This window comes from Nannospalax galili, unplaced genomic scaffold (assembly GCF_000622305.1).
Source record: "Nannospalax galili isolate Female #2095 unplaced genomic scaffold, S.galili_v1.0 scaffold972, whole genome shotgun sequence".
Lineage (NCBI taxonomy): Eukaryota > Metazoa > Chordata > Mammalia > Rodentia > Spalacidae > Nannospalax > Nannospalax galili.
Genome location: NW_008330318.1, coordinates 444847 through 462013, shown reverse-complemented (window position 1 = coordinate 462013; position 17167 = coordinate 444847). Strand labels below are relative to the sequence as shown.

The 17167-nt window shown below is 37.6% G+C and overlaps 2 protein-coding genes across 3 annotated transcripts in view; one reads left to right on the top strand and one right to left on the bottom strand.

Moving 5' to 3' along the window:
- Btg3 (BTG anti-proliferation factor 3) overlaps positions 1-15238 on the top strand; it is an 18915-nt gene extending 3677 nt beyond the window's left edge. For both annotated transcript variants that reach the window (XM_017800946.2, XM_029569064.1), the window contains exons 2-5: positions 761-939; positions 4903-5040; positions 9812-10019; positions 14563-15238. In XM_017800946.2, the coding sequence (XP_017656435.1) occupies positions 767-939; positions 4903-5040; positions 9812-10019; positions 14563-14805 (762 nt within the window). In that variant the 5' untranslated portion in view covers positions 761-766 and the 3' untranslated portion in view covers positions 14806-15238. The remainder of the gene's footprint in view (positions 1-760; positions 940-4902; positions 5041-9811; positions 10020-14562) is intronic.
- A 466-nt stretch (positions 15239-15704) lies between these two features.
- The window catches only part of Cxadr (CXADR Ig-like cell adhesion molecule), a 59744-nt gene continuing 58281 nt past the window's right edge, over positions 15705-17167 (bottom strand). The window contains exon 8 of the mRNA XM_017800949.2: positions 15705-15834. Within this exon, the coding sequence (XP_017656438.1) occupies positions 15793-15834 (42 nt within the window). The 3' untranslated portion in view covers positions 15705-15792. The remainder of the gene's footprint in view (positions 15835-17167) is intronic.

The following is a 17167-nucleotide window of genomic DNA, read 5'->3' as shown; positions in this document are numbered from 1 at the left end:
TATTTGGGTTGTTTCTTCTTTATGGCTGGTAGGACTTCCTCTGCCATTGACATTTTTGTACAATTATTTTTTTTTTTTTTGAGGGGGACTTCTGTTTTTAGTTAGGGGGCATATAGTTAGGAGTAGAGTTACTGAAATGTGTTAACTTTAACCTTTTAGAAATGGCAACACTTCCAAAATGTCGCTACAGTACACTAGATTTAATGTGAAAACTTTTCTGTATTTTAAAGTAGAAATCACTTCACAGAATTTTATTTGCAGTTCAATTTTGGCTTACTTAGTAAGGGCTGTATAATATTTATTACAGTAATTCGTTTTGAGTGGTATCAGGCTTTATTTTAGTCAACAGAGACTACTTAACGATGTCTCAACTAATCAATAAGTCTTAGTAGTATTTTGTAATGCGTCTCTAAAGACTAAACATGTTAGCGATTGTTACCCACCGGGGAATACAAGATAAAATTGGAAGAAAGCAGGGAAAGCTATAAGGAGGGATGTTTTGCAGATCGTTTGTCTTTGAGGTCCATTGTATGTGCCCCCCCCTCCAAGATCTTGTCTCTCTGTAGCCCCAGCTGGCCTGGAACTTGCTTTGTGTACCAGGCTGGCCTCAAACTCACAGAGATCTGCCTGCCTCTGCCTCTGCTTGGGATTAAAGGAATGCACTACCACACCTGGCCTGTCTCAGTTTTTATGTTTGTATGTATGTGTTTATATGTGTGTTTATGTTGTTTTGTTTTAAAGAAAACTCTTACCTTTACAGGGAAAGATGAAGAACGAAATTGCTGCTGTCGTCTTCTTTTTCACAAGGCTTGTTCGGAAACATGATAAGTTGAAAAAAGAAGCCGTAGAGAGGTTTGCTGAGAAATTGACCCTAGTGCTTCAAGAGAAATATAAAAATCACTGGTATCCAGAAAAACCATCAAAAGGACAGGCCTACAGGTAAAGAATTAGATTTGACCAAGTGAAGATCAGTTCATGTAATAGCTGCAAGGCCAGAGGGCCAAAGGTTGTCTGTCTAGACCATGTCTGTCATGATTTTATCTGCAAAATACACAGACCTCTGAGGTGCTGAGTATTTTCTCATGCATTATCATAGGTGCTTGGAGGTTTTCACAGTTCTAGAAGATTCCTAATCACAATGGGCATGGTCAGAATTGAGGGAAATGAGTCTCATTGTATCTGAAGATAAATGACATGCTGCATGCTTTGAAGTTTTGTTGGTACATAATAGACAACTTGTGCTCTTGGCCTGTACAGGGATGGTCTTTAAATACTGTGCACAATTCATTGTGGTATAAGCCAGTTTAACATAACTCATCTATGTCCACAGTGCTGAATGCTAGCTTTGGGATTTGAAATCAAGTCTTAACTGACTCCAGGTTTTCATGAGCTTCTATACATGGCACTGAGAAAGAAGAGAATTCTTATTGTGGCTTTTGTATTTTAGAGGTCACATTTATAGCTTGAAGTAGGCTCCTGAAAAAAAACATGCCCAGACATGCCCACTGCCAGTACCAGGTATATCTGCTTAAGAGGCTTGGGCTGACAGTCTCCTAAAACTAGCTATCATACCTCCTCCAGTTTGGGATATGATCTCAAAATTAGAAATGATAGTGTGGTAGTGACAACTCCAGAGATTCTTGTATTTGTCAATATTATTGTCACTGGGGTTTCCTCTACAAATAAACACTTTACTGCATTGATATCAAAAGGACTTTTGCTAAACATTTACAATTTAGAAATCTAGGATTGAGGTGAAAAGAGCATTTGCTGTTATTTCTCCTTTGCTTGAAGCCACTTGGGGTATAATATTCTAATGATAAGAAAAGAACCAAACTAATTTCTATATTTGCTTCATACTTATCCAAAGATATTTCCTAATAACTCAGTAAATGTGAATTGAAGTTGACTCAAGTAATTTTTTTAGCTTCTTGTTTTAATTGTCGTTTTTCTGTACATCCTCATTTCTGGGAGAGTGAAGAGCTTTTGTGAGTTACAGCTATTGAAGCTTTTTACGCTTAACCTAATTGATGTTGGGCAATGCCAGGCCACCATAATATTACTGAAAAAGAAGGCACTAAGAAATACTGAAAGGTCAGCCAGTGTAGTTTCATTTCCCAGTAATTCTAAAAACCTGAGAAAAAGTCAAATAAGATTAAATTGGCATGTGCTCAGAAGTGTCATTGAACCATTTTGAAACTGTCTTGTGAATAAGAACTATTAGACTTCATGTGGCTTGAGAAAAAAATGAGGAATATAAGTTAAAATTGTTTCTCTACATTTAGACAAATAAGATATTTGGGGAGGACAGCTTGACAATACTAAGATCTGTAAAAGTCTCAAAGTCTACTGTGGGAACATAAATCAGAAGTGGACGCAAATTTGTATGAATGTAGATGGTACTTTTACTCTTAGTACTTATAAGAAAACATTGGGAAGGAGCATCAGCGTTAAGTAAATAATAGACTATTTTCATGCTATTTTGTAATTTTGTATTCACAGTAGTTAATGGTAAAGTAGTCATAGAATGTAGGGTGAAAAAATAGAATAAAAATATATATGGTATCGAAATTTGGTGCAAACTCTAACTATATACATGTAATTTTGATGCTTAGAGTCAGCATCACTCTCATTGTGAGGAGGTGTGTAAAATGTGTAAGATCTGCATTCTTTTTTAAAAAATATTTTTATTTTCTGTGTAAGTGTATTGCTTGCATGTATGCAAGTGCACCCATGCCATGCAATGCCTTTGGAGGTCAGAAGAGGGCATTGGATCCCCCCGGAACTGGAATTTTGCTGTGTGTGTTGGGAACTGAACCCAGGCCCTGCTCTTAACCACTGAGCCATCTCTCCAGCCCCAAGAGCTGCACATTCTTAAGTCCTTTTGATGTTGGGGTACATGGCACTTTTGAATTGCCGTGTATATATGACATTAGAGTCTGTAGGATAGATCCATCTTACAAAAAGGATCAAGACATATACATAATAAAACAATTTTTTCCACTCTTAATTTGCTGTTGTTAATGGTGCTATTCAGATAGACTAGGACACTGTGGTGGCATGTTTTGAGGGAAAAGGGGTTTTATATGCTTGGAGATCTAACCCAGGCTTTCATATGTGTTAGGCGATTATTCTAAGTTAATACCCTAGTCCTGGGTATTGTTAAGTAACATGAACTTTGGAGTCTAGGGACCTAGCTTTGAAGTCTAGATTGACAATGTGATGTGGGACAAGTCTTCAAGTTGCTTCTTTTTTTTCCTTATAATGGTGAAGATAGTATCTAGCTCATGAAGTAATAAGAAGAATTAAGAGTTATTAGTACATGCAGAAACTAATAAGTGTAGGAAACTGTTGCATAGTAAATGCTCGAAAAGAAGTACTACCTTTTAGAAATGTTTATTGTTGTATAATGAGAACTTTCTTCCATAAAGATTGAACCCAGCTAATAAAAACACCCAACTTTAAAAACTAAGTAGAAAACTATTACTATACTAGTAATATCTGAGACACTGCTTGGTCTTTTGTTAGTTACAGATTTTATTGCTATTATTGGGTGCTCGAGATTGAGCCCAGTACATGGACACTCTAGGCAATTGCTCTACCACTGAGCTATATCCACTCACTGCCCAAACAGCACATTATTATTGATAGTACTGTGGCACAATTAGAGTCAGATCATTTGTATTGTCATATTTTTGTTGTCAGGTGCAGTACAGAAGTAAACAGTTTATCTGATCTCACCCAGTACATAAGCACCAGCACTAGTTCTAACACCAGATTCTCTTGGTTAAATCTTCATTGAAGGCAGGAAATACTTTTCATATTTTCCATCGTAGCTACTAGTTTCTATTTAAGCAAAATGCTTATTTTAATGTACATCTTGCATTTGCTGTTTTATTTATTTGGGAAAAAAATGGGTTTATTGAGTCCAGTACCAGGGGCAGCAGGCTAGGCAGTGAAGAGAGTACTGTGTGCAGCTACTAGCTATGTTTGTCAACATTCAGTTGTTAAATGTGGCATTTCTTAGTTTAAAATGTAACAGGATTCATTAATTAACTTACTTTGGCAGCTTAAAGAAAATTCTTGGGTAACACAAGTTACATGGAATGAACTAAAAATATTCTAGGACTACATGTTAATCATAAGTATGTGATATGAGCAATTCTTTTGTCCTTGAATAATTTTGTAGTTTTGGAACAATTATAGATGAAGTAAAGGTCATTCCCTTTAAGACTTACCTTCTTATCTGGGATGTAAAAGCAAATTAGTGACATTAAAAGTTCTCACAAAACATTTCCAGTAATATTTGAGTCATTCGTTGGAGTCTTATATTCGTTATAAATTTCATCTACTTAATATATAAAACCTAATTTGTAAAAATGTATACTGGTTGGGGTGGAGGTATAGCTCTGTTAGTAGAGAACTTGCCTGACATGAATGAAGCTTGGGATTTGATTTCCCCACATTTCAAAAAACCACGTATGATGATGTAGACCTGTAATCCTAGCAATTTGGGGGTAGAGGCGTTAGGATCAGAAGTCCAAGTAACATCCTCAGCAGCATAGCAAGTTTGAGGCCAGCCTGGGATATATGAGAATCTGTCTCAAAAATTTGTGTGTGTGTGTTGCCAGAGTTGTAACTAATATAGCTTTGATCTCCATGTTTATTAAATGTACAGGGCAGTTTAGTATAGTCTGTGATTACCCTGGGCTCACACAGATACCTTCTTTTACCAGACCAGGCAGTCTTGATGTTCCCTCTTTGCCTGATGTTCACATGTAAGAATCTCATAGGTTCTCATTCAGGGTGTTTTTGTTATTACTCACATTCACATATGTTGGTAGATCAGGTTTGTGATTGAGATTCAATTATAGCTATTAATTTAATTCTTCTTTCTTGTAGATGCATTCGTGTCAATAAGTTTCAGAGAGTTGATCCCGATGTACTAAAAGCCTGTGAGAACAGTTGCATCTTGTACAGTGACCTGGGCTTGCCAAAGGAGCTCACACTCTGGGTGGATCCATGTGAGGTGTGCTGTCGGTGAGTCCTCAGGCTTAACAGCTGAACTGATTTTACCAAATTATTTCATGTCTGGCCTACCTATGTCATTTAACAGCCAGGACCTGGTACTTGGACTTACTTAAGCAGGAGGTATATGAAATTGCCTTCTTGAGATGGTGAAAAACAGGTTACATTTCTGTTTTATACCTCAAGGAACTCATAAACTGATTGGACAGGTTTTCCAAGAACTTTGCCAAGGATTTTATTGTATACCAAAGGTAGAATGTGGAACTTAAACACCTAGTCCTCTGTTACTGTTTCATTGATGTTCCACATCTCTTTCTTCAAATTAGGAGCAGCTGATTCCAAATAGTGTGAGTTAATAACCTTCAGTTGGTGTCCATCTCTCCGCCTTTCTTATTTTGATTTCAAATGACTAGAGTAATACTTTCTTTTATTCATTTATGTGTATGAGTGTATTGCCTGCATGTGTGTAAGTGCACCTGTGTCATGCAACGCCCTAGTCTAAGAGGGCATCAGATTCCCTGGTTTACCTTTTACTGGGGTTCAGGAAACTTGAATGGGTGATACTTGAGTTGGGATGTGAAGGATGAACTGAGGTTGACTAGGTGACAAGGTTGAAAAGCTATTTTTCTTTAGGATGAAAGAACAGGGTGAACTAGTAAGTAATGCTAAAAATACATGGCTATTCTTCAACTAAATTTTAGTAGGAAAACTCCTAGAGATAACTTCTTGATTGCCAGCAGTTGTATAAAGTTGTGGAAATTTTGTGTGCGAGGTACAAGTTTATAAAAATGGAAATTCTCCAAAACTTTGTTTTATTTACTATTTTTATGTGTATGTGTGTATTGCTTGCATGTAGGTAAGTGCACCTGTGTCATGCAGTGCTTGCGGAAGACAGAAGAGGCTGTCAGATTCCCTGGAACTGGAGTTAACTGTTGGGTGCTGGGATTTGAACCCGGGTCTTTTGTAAGAACAGCTAGTGTTCTTAAGGGCTGAGCCATCTCTCCAGCCCCTCCAAAACTTTTTTAGAGAAAAAGGAAGAGTAAGCCATGTAAAGTTGATCGGAGATGGCCAAACATTATTAGATTGTGAGACTCTTTAGGGTCTCTGTCACTTGAGTGAAAGATTTTGGAGACTTTGTCCACAGAAATCCTGCTAAATACCTCAGTTTGTAAGAAATAACTATCAAAAGTTACTATATTGAATTACTTTGTTTGACCTATACTTGGAACCTGATTGACTCTAAATTTAACACATAGTTCTTTAAGTTACTTTTGTGATTTCTCAGCCCATAAACAAAAATTAGAAACAGATTTTCAGCAGATGGACTGGAACTTTAGTTCAGTGGCTCTGGGTTCAATTCCCAGCTTAGGAGAGGGAGATGGGGTTGTGCATAGTATTTATAAAGTTACAAGGGTTACTTTTTTTTTTTTTTAACAACTAATACAGATCACCTTCAAAATGTAGGTACACACACTCAGTGATAACAAAACTCCCCAAAGAACAACATACTAACAATTGTAAAGGTGATCACTATTAGTTAATAGAGGATACTGAAATATTGAAAAGTCCTTTTGAACTCAAACTAGAAAGATAAGTTTTCTGGAAATTGAAACAATTGCTGATGTAGCAGTTGTACAGTTGAAAGATACCTGTCTTAAAAAAACAGTAACTCAAGGCTGGAGAGGTAGCTTAGTTGTTAATAGTGTATACTGGTCTTCTAGAGGACCCAAGTTTGGTTCCTAGTACCCACAGCAAGTGGCTCACAGCTGCCGGTAACTCCAGCTCCAGAGAATCTGACATGTCTGGCTTCCGTTTGCACTGATATTCATGTGCACATAACCACACTTAGACATACACACATAATTAAAAATAAAAACAAGTCTTAAAAAAAAATTCATTGGTATGCTTGAGACAAAGCTGGTATTAAAAATGCACTTAGAGAGAGCATTCTTCATAGTTTTATTATGTTGTTGGGATAAAATGCTAGGTGAATACAGAGAATAACATAGCTTAAAAGATTATCACTTAGTGAAATACTTAAGGATACAGAATAGATTATAGATTTTTCCTATGAGAAAGTCTTGAGAGTAGCTGGCAGCTCTATCCAGTATTATTTTACAACTTTTAAAATAATGTCTGCAGTCTTTCTGATAAGAAGCATTAAATAAATATTTACTTGTTTCATAGTAGGTGAATTAGACTTTGTTTTAGCAATATATCATTGAAAAATGAAAGTTTAAAAGTTGTCCATTACTAATTCTCCTAAGCACTTAAGTACATTCTTAATGTTAGCAATTGACATAGCTTCATTTACCATGAAGCCATCCTACCAAATTACTACAAAGGTAAAGACGTACCACTTCATTGGTGTTGAAGAGATCTGAGTTAATAAAGTTGCCTGCCTTAACTTTGTTTCTACAAAGGCAGTGATTTGTATTCTAGTGACTTTCCTGCCTTTCTAATGCCTGAATTTTAACTCCATAGTGGACAAAAATGATAGGTATAAGCCTGTTGTCCATATTGCTATCATTAATACATGAATTAACCTTTGAGCTTTTAAAGCATGAAAAAAATATCCATACTTAAAACTTCATTCTAAGTAAATGTGAAATTACATATACTGCATGTATTGTGTGTTGTGAAGCATTCACCTAAACTACTTAGGCATTGCCTGTTAAGAATTCCTAGATAAGTATCCAGCTACCTCTAGCTTCCCTCATCTGGTGGATAAGGAAACTAAGGCCCAAGAAGATGATAGGTGAGTTGTATTTGATTATAGTAGCTTTCAACTCTGGATTTTCCTGTCTCAGCCTACTGAGTGCTTGAAAAAAGTGAGCAGTTGGGGCTGGAGAGACAACTTGGTGGTTAAGAGCACTGGCTGCTCTTGCAGAAGACCTGGATTTGAATCCCAGCACCCACATGGTAGCTCATGTCAGTAACTCCAGTTCCAGGGTACCTGATGCCCTCTTCTGTCCTCCATGGGCACTGCATGACAAGGTGCACTTCGTACATGCAGGCAATATACTCATACATACAAGATAAAAGTAAATAAATAGGAGCTGAAGAGATGGCTCAGCAGTTAAGAGCACTGACTTGTTCGATTCCCAGCACCTACATGGCGGCTGCAAACCGTCCTTAACTCCAGTTCCAGGGGATTCTGAAGCCCTCTTCGGACACCACAGCATTGCATGACACGGGTGCCCTCACATACATGCAGATAGTACATTCATACACATAAATAAAAATAAATAAAATATTAAAAAGTAAACTTTTTAAAAAAGATGACAGTTAACCTAGACGTCTCCATAACACAAATTCAAGAAAAACTCCTTCACTTTCTTTATCTTTTTGGTTTTCTTTAATTTCAATAGGTGTGAAACACAGGTTGCTTTTAAATTTAATGGTAAAAGTAAATCTAGGAAGTTTTTAGTTGATTTGGGACTGGAATTTCTAGGATATACATTTAGGAATACATCAGAGGGACTGGAGAGATGGCTCAGCTGTAAGAAAGAGCACTGGCTGCTCTTGCAGAGGACCCGGGTTCAATTCCCAGCACCCACATGGTGGCTAACAGTCATTTGTAATTCCAGTTCCAGAGGATCTGACACCCTCTTCTGACCTCCACGAGCATTGCACGACAAGGGTGCACTTACACACATACTCACAATATACTCACACACATACAATAAAGATAATAAAAATCTTTCTTAAGGAAATTAGAGCTGTGCCACCACTGACAGAACTTGGTAGGTACATCTCTCAACTCTTCAGAGAAGCTGCATCTTGGAGTCAATAGCGACTAAGACGGGGCGGGGGGGGCACAGTTGGTCAATGCACAAAGAACAAGAGATTAAAGAATGCTTGGTTCTAAGTGGGACACCTGTATCAAACCCTCTCCTCAAGGCTCACGGATCATTGAGGAAGAGGGGCAGAAAGATTCTAAGAGCCAAAGGTGGTGGATAAATACAAGGAAACCCGAAAACCCAGTTTTCCAGAGTCAAAAGAGCAGTTGCACACATTAACCCACAGTGTTGTTTGACAGTGTACAACAAGACCTGTGCAAGATCAAGCGAGACAAAAACCCAGTGTGAATTGGGAAGGTGGGCAAGAAGCCCTAGCCCTAAGTGAGGAACTACTGCTGGGAGAGCGAGTCAGCTTTCTTTAAGGATGTAATGTTGGGTGCTTAGACACAGCTTCAGAGGTTAGGCCCACATTCAAGAACATTTAAGGAACACAAATTAGACTGGATATGCCTTTTAAAAAATAATGAAAGGACATGAAGTTGGGGGTGGTGGGGTAAGGTGGGAGTGGACGTGGAGGGTCTGAATATAAATATACTATGAAATTCTCAAAGAATCAATAAAAAAATTATTTTCTGTCTTTTTTGAGATAGGATGTCCCTGCAGCCCCAGCTGGCCTGGAACTCGCTATGTAGACAAGGTTGGCAGAGATCTCACAGGGATCCACCTGCCTCTGCTCCACTATACCCATTAGGAAAATGTTATAACTAATTTCATGTAGTCAAAAGATGAATGAATCACTTGTGATATTTCAACCATTTTGTTTTGAAGTCAGTAGAAAATAGCTACTTTCATTTATACTTAAATTGAGTAGGAGTGAGGAAATTAAATGGTGGCAGGGAGCTGGGCTGGATTTTTAAATGTGTAGAATCCAATTCTGATTTGGATCCTCTATTGCCTTGGAACAGTGGCATGTCCAGACCTGTTTGTTTTTAAGGCCATCTCTTGCTTATAATGATTTGCACATTGCGTTTGTGCTTTAGGTATGGAGAGAAAAACAATGCATTCATCGTTGCCAGCTTTGAAAATGAGGATGAGAACAAGGATGAGATCTCCAAGAAAGTTAGCAGGGCCCTGGATAAGGTTACCTCAGATTATCATTCGGGATCTTCCTCCTCAGATGAAGAACCAAGTAAGGAAGTGGAAGTGAAACCCAGTTCAGTGACTGCAACCCCAAGTCCTGTGTACCAGGTAAGCTGGAAACACTTCCTATGACAGGGCCATAGTGCTCCAACTAGCCCTGTTGTGTGCCCAGAGACTCTGGATAAATATTCTGAGTCCCACTTCTTCTCATTTACACAGTGAGGAGAAGCTGCTTCTCTCAGATGCATTGAATCACTTTTATCAAAAGTATGTTTCACTCTTCAATAACTAGGATAAATATGATTCAAGAAAATGTGCTCCCCCTCCGAGAAAAGTCATGATAAAATATTACTGATTAAAATTTCTTCATTTTATTCAATAATTGCTGCTCACTTTTTATTTTATTTTATTTTTTTGGTCTTTTTGAGACAGGGCCTCCCTGTAGCTCCAGCTGTCCTGGAACTCACTATGTAGACCAGGCTGGCCTTGAACTTACAGAGATCCACCTGCCCCTGCCTCCCAAGTGCTGGGATTAAAGGTGTACGCCACCACACCCAGCTTTATATTTTTTTTAACACTTCCACTTTTCTTACTCTTCTTTCCCTTTTCATTATTAGAAACTTCACTGGACTGTATTTTGTTTAGTTTTTTACTCAAGCCAAAACAAAGTTTCCCTTGTTACTTTAACAGTCAAAAGCATCCTATACCTAGTGTGTTTGCATTTACAGATTTAGTTTATATCTACCTACTAAAAAAGCATTTAATTACTTTTTCATATGTAATTTATTGAGAATTTCATACATGCGTATAATGTGTTTTGATCAAATCCATGCCCACTCCCTCCCCTCCAATTCCTCCCATATCTCGCCATCACTTTTTTCTGATAACTTCATGTACTCTTTCTTCTTCTTGTATTTTTTTTTTTAAATGGGGCTTTTTCTTACTCGTAACATTCCCCCCTCTGAAGAGGTAAGGTAACCCTAAAATCTTTTAAAGATAAAAGTCCCAAATACTTTCAATATTTTTGGCCTTTGGAACAGAGTATGTTGCTAAGAGGCTCAAGGACATTGTGAGTTTTAGCCAAGAAACTGGCTACTTTTCTTTGGGGTCTTTTTACCCTAACTGCCTACTCTTACCTATACGAGGGAAAGAAAGTCCTTGACTGGTGAATAGGGGGTGTGAAGGAAAAGTAAAGGCAAGAGTAATTACCATTACAAATTCTACACAGGGAACTAGAAAAAAGTCAGAACAGGGCAGTTTTCAAATGTTCATATGAGAGCTCATTGGAATTTCTTGACAAGGGTTTCCAAAAGCATTCTTCTATTGGGTTCCTCATTTTTCTTTTGCCTGCCAAGGCTGGACTAGAAAGTGATGGATTCAGGATTTGTTTTCAGGCATTTTGATAGCTATTGGAGTGGTTAGAATCTGTGTCAGTTCCCTCTCAAAGTCTTTTAGACAGGGGGAGAAAACAAATTTAGCCATCATTTTAGAACAATAGCTGATTGTCTCCTTTAGCTATAGGTGGGCACCACAGTATTGGAGACCAAGATTTGAAGTCTTACATCTGAGCAGCACTTTCTGATTAAGAACAAAATCATCAATGGGAAGTAATTGTCTAAATAACTTTATATGGACTAAAGCCTAATGTCTGGGAAGTGTAATTCCTTGAACTCTTAAATATACTGATGACTTTACTCTTTAGTTATACTTTCCTTTTGGGTGTCTGTAAGACCATACAGGTGGCCCAGATAAATCAGTTTATTTTTACACTTAAGGTTGTTTGAGGATCTGTTCCTCAAGGGTCTCATGGGCTTGGGAGGAGCCCCCAGCTCCTTTCTTTTACCAGTTCCATTTATGTGAAGATAAGTCAAAGGTCCTGCTCGACCATATCTGGCTTCACTTGGAAGCATGGATGAGATGTTTCCTCTGAGTTGACCCTCCTCTTTGTAGACTGGACACTGGTTCAAGTCCATCTCATGGGGTATCCATGTCCTCCCTGAACAGAGGACAAGTGATTCACCACAGTTACAGGACATTTTGAGAGATGCTTCATATTACCCTGTAACTTAGTCGACCTTGGAGGGCAAGGGGCAAAAACTGTCCTTTAAGTCCCTCTGACCACATTAGTATAGACCTCAAAGTATGGCTGTTAGACATCCAAGAAGATTAGTTCCAGAGTCTTGTACTTTAATTACCATGTGCTATGTAGATAAAGGTTGGGTAAAAACCAAATATTCTCAGATAAATCTTGACTTGATATATATTTTGTTCCTTAACTAGTTGACTAAACAATGACCTTAAAAACTTTAAGATTATGTGTATATTATTTTTGTCTCATCCCTTATATATGATAACACACTTACACAGACCTTCATCACTTGGCTTAGGCTTTCTCGTTTTTTCTGTGTATTTTGGAAAATATATCCATTCCCATATCCTTTTAACATCTTTTACATTCTCATTTTCTTTTTGTAAATAATATGAGACATAATGGCATTAACAAAAAAGTTTTCCATCTGTTATGAGAATTCTTTTCCTGGAGATACTAAGCAATGCTTATTCCCTTTAAAAGTTCTAGTGTCAAGCCAATGTTTGATTAAAGTTTTACTGGTGAACCAATGAATTTACTGAGCTTACTTGCTGAGATAACTGAGGGGTTGCGGAAGTGTATGAATGACCTGAGGGTATGCACACTAGAAAGCCTTTACTCAGCATGTTGTATACTTTAGCCCTCCCAAATCCAGGAGACATGTGTGATTAGGGCCAAATTACATACAGAAGGCTGGGAAGAGTGGCTGGATACTCTGGTGAGGATCCAATGACCCTGTTTGCCCCTCCGTCAACAAGCCCAATTGTGACAGTATTTAACAATCAGGCACAGCTGAAGTGATGATGGCAGTTACTTCATGCAGAAGAGACTGTCGTATGGCATCATCTTATTAAAAGACATGGAATTTAAAGGATTTCCTGCTAGGATCCACAGATGAGGGAGAACATAGGTCTTTTATTTTTCTGAAATTGTGTTACTTCACTTAGTATAACAGTTTCTAGATCCATCCATTTATCTGAATATTTCATTATTTCATCTTTACTGCTGAATAGAACTCCATTGTGTAAATACACCACATTTTTGTTAACCACTGGTCAGTTAAGGGCACTTAGGTTGCTTCCAACTCTTAGCTATTGTGAAAAGAGCAGCAACAAACATGATTATACAAGTATCTCTACAATAGGATGAGTCCTTTGGATATATGCCAAGGAGTGGTATAACTGGGTCATATGGTAGGTTCATTTTTAGTTATTTAAGAGTTTTCCACACTGTTTTCCATAGGGGTTGTAAGAGTGCAGTCCCAGCAGCAGTGAATGAACGTTCCCCTTTCTCCACATCCTCGCCAGCATTTGGTATCATTTGGCATTTAATTACTTTTTAAAAACTTGACCAACAGTATTCAACAGAAGAGAAACTAATTTTTAAAACTTTACTTATTTATGTGTATGAGTGTTTTAAGTCGGAGACATTTATAGATGTTTCGACTTGAGCTTTACTCTCTACATGTACATACCTACTATTTTAGAATATTTAAAAATCTACCTCTTACTAAATTTGTCTTCGACATAATTTAACATACCAAGGTTATAGTGAGAGCAGAGTTGGACTAAGACAAAAATTTTTTCCTAATGAATGAGAAGCAGATTATTTGAATTTTTGAATATGAGAAACTGAACTTTCAAATTCATCATACGTCTATATTTGAACATTTTTCCCAAAGAAATGGAATCCTCCCCCTTGTTTTTTATTTCATTTTGTTGAGTCAGGGTCTCAGGTCTGTATGTAGCCCCATCTGATCTAGAACTCTCAAAGCAAGAAGAGTTTTATTAGAGTTTAAAAGGGAAACCCCCAGGACAAGCTGTAAATCTCAGCTGCTGCCTGGAGGAGAATGAAGGAGAAGGAAAAAAGGCCATGTCTACAGACATGTAGCTAACAAACAGCCACATGGTGGGGAACCAGGCTTTAGAGACAAGAGTACGGAAGTCCTTTTTAATGCCTACACCTGGAAGGGCAAATTAGAGATCAGAGAATCTGAAACTTATGGAGTGTAGCATTCTGAACATAGAGGCCCAAAACTACTGATAAGATTTTGAATAATGTGAACTTGATGTTACCTGACTTGCAGGATAATTTTAAGACAGTTGTACTCAACAGCTACCACAGAATGATCTAGAAAGCTTTGCCAAATTCTTGTCCTCTATTCCTCAGATTCCATTGTTTTTAAGTAGACCTTGGCTGAGGATAAGCATTTGTGCTTCAAAGCTCCCTATATGACTCCTCACTTAGTTAACTAGAAAACAGTGCTTAAATGCCCTAAAACCTAGTATGTTCTTAGAAGTTTCCATATATTCTGTAAAGTTGTTTTAGGTATGTTTTTGTTTAATTCTTTAGTAAGCATACATTGTGAATGATGTGGTTTGGAAAAAATTTTTAAATATATTTAAACTTAACATAGTAATGCCACTTTGACCTACTCTTAGGGTTCTTTGTGAGTGAGTGGTAGTTTGTGTGACTGAACAATCTGAAAGTTTACCTAGTCTCTGTTGAAAACATGACTTAGTTTTTTCTTTCAACATACTTAATGCTTTCTCTTCCCTGCAGATTTCAGAACTGATATTCCCACCTCTTCCAGTGTGGCACCCTTTGCCCAGAAAAAAGCCAGGAATGTACCGAGGAAATGGCCATCATCAGAGTCACTACCCTCCTCCTGTTCCATTTGGTTATCCAAATCCAGGAAGAAAGAATAAACCATATCGTCCAATTCCAGTGACATGGGTACCTCCTCCTGGGATGCATTGTGACAGAAATCACTGGATTAATCCTCACATGTTAGCACCACACTAGCTCACTAGTTCCTTTTGATTGTGTTGATGTCATGTTGATACAAAGGAAGAATATACCTTATTCTGCATTAAAAGTTCATACTTGTAGTGAAGTTAGATGGGCCAAACCATCAAACTTATTTTTATAGAAAAGTTACTGAGAATAATCTTTCTTAAAAATTATATGCACTTTAGACATATTGATATAGTTTGAGAAACTTTATTAGTCAAGTGCCTGGGTTTTTAATATTGGATTTGTGTATTTATATATTGTGCGTTGACTCTGTTGAATACAACAAAAACACTGTAGGAGTGGGCAATGTGTTCTCGCACCTTTGAGCATTTACTTTATGGAGAGTATGTAAGTTATTTATACACAGGAAATCTATTTTATGTTGTTGTTTAGAAGAATTACGTGAAATCATGTAGTTGCAAATAAAAAGTAGTTTAAGGCATGACAATGTGTGGTTTTGTTCTGTGCATAAGATGAAAAAGCAGAAGGGATATTTTATCTCAGTGTGTTTAAATATTTAAAGAAAAAAATCTAAATATTCCTTTAAAAAAAATTGTTGACCATACCTTCCCCAAATTCTACATAGCAGAATATACATCCAAAAAATCTAAAATTTACTGGTGGTAGCTAATATCAAAGTAACTGTACATAGGACTTTTTGTCACCAGGATTTTGGCTCAGTAATTTCATTGGACATCTGGTTTACATTAGGTAGTGGCTAATCTGCCTCATAAACTGAGTGTGATGGTCCATACCTGTAATCCCATTATATAAGAGGCAGAGGGAGATGGACCAGGAGTCCAAGGCTCACCTCAGCTACACTTCAAATTCAAGGCCTGCCTGAGCTAGATGCGCGCCTTTTGGTCACCCTGGTTTTTTTTTTTTTTTTTTTTTTTTTTTTTTTTTTTTTTTTTTTTTTTCTTTCTTCAAAAAACAGTCTACTAGAGTTCTGAGTAGAAATTACAGTACTTGATTCTTCAGCAGTCCTTCATATTTTTATACCACTGTAATCCCATCGGTCTCGTAAGCATACTTCAACTATAGAAAAAAAAAAGAAAAATATATGAGTTTGGATTCCTACCTAAAGATAAACTTATAAAAACATACGACAATACTTTCCCTCCTTTACCTTAACCTCTAAATTTTAACCGTTTTTTTTTAAGACAGGGCCTCCCTGTAACGCCAGCTGGCCTAGAACTCACTATGTAGGCCAGGCTGGCCTTGAACTCACAAAGATCGACCTGCCTCTGCAAGTGCTGGGATTGAAGGCGTGCACCACCATGCCTGGCTAAATTTTTAGCTTTTAAATTATTTGACTTAACCAAGAACAATCACAGTTTCCTACTAACTTACTACATGGCTTTCGCTAGTTCAAGAATTCCTGTCAGTTCCTATCAGATTTTTTAAATTGACATACACCCATAGAAAAGAAAAAGTATGGTTCAGTGATTTGGAAAATGAAGTTAGTTTTTATAGTGGGGTTTACAGTATTTGTAACTAAAAAAAATTTTTTTTGGAGATAGGGTCTTCCTGTAGTCCCAGCTGGCCTGGAATTCACTCTGCATCTCAGAGGCCTGCCCCTGCCCCCCAAGTACTGGGATTAAAGCATGTGCTACCACTCCCAGCACTAGGGACCATATTTATAACAATAAAGACTCCTAGTCTTAATGTCACTGTGCACTGACATAAGCCATTAACGACTTCTGCCTATATCTAAACCACAATGTCTACATTTCTTCTGAAATCTTTTCCTACTGGTAATCAGCATCACAAGGGAAATTAGTTTTAAAATGAGAAAGGGAAAAAAGTTTTCAGATGGAAGTCCTATTATGTTGCCTTGGCTGGTCTCCACCAGCTTAGCTCAGATGATCCACCTCAGCACCCTAGTACTGGGATTAGAGGCAAGTATCACCATTGCCCCACTAAAAAATAACTCGGGGGTCATGGAGGCAGTGACAGATTTGTGGGCAGTTGATACAAAGTTGGAAAGTTTGAAGCACTTTTTCAGGAAAGATAACATTTGTTCTAGTTTGTTACAGGTATGTAAACTTGGAAAATTTGAAGAACAGACAGGAAGAACCATTTGAGCACTCATCAGATAACTACATATTTGCATGTACTAGAAAACATAAATCTCAGAATGCACCACCAAACCAGGCTAATATTTCTTCACAGAACATAAAATTCAGCTGGACATGGTGGTATACTCCTTTAATCCCAGCATTCAGAATGCAGAGACAGGTGGAGGATCCCTGTGAGATACAGACCAACTTGGTCTACATAATGAGGTCCAGGCCAGCTGGGGCAATAGGGAGACCCTGTCTCAAAAAGGAAAAAAAAAAACAAAACCCAGGAAACACTAAAACTTTAA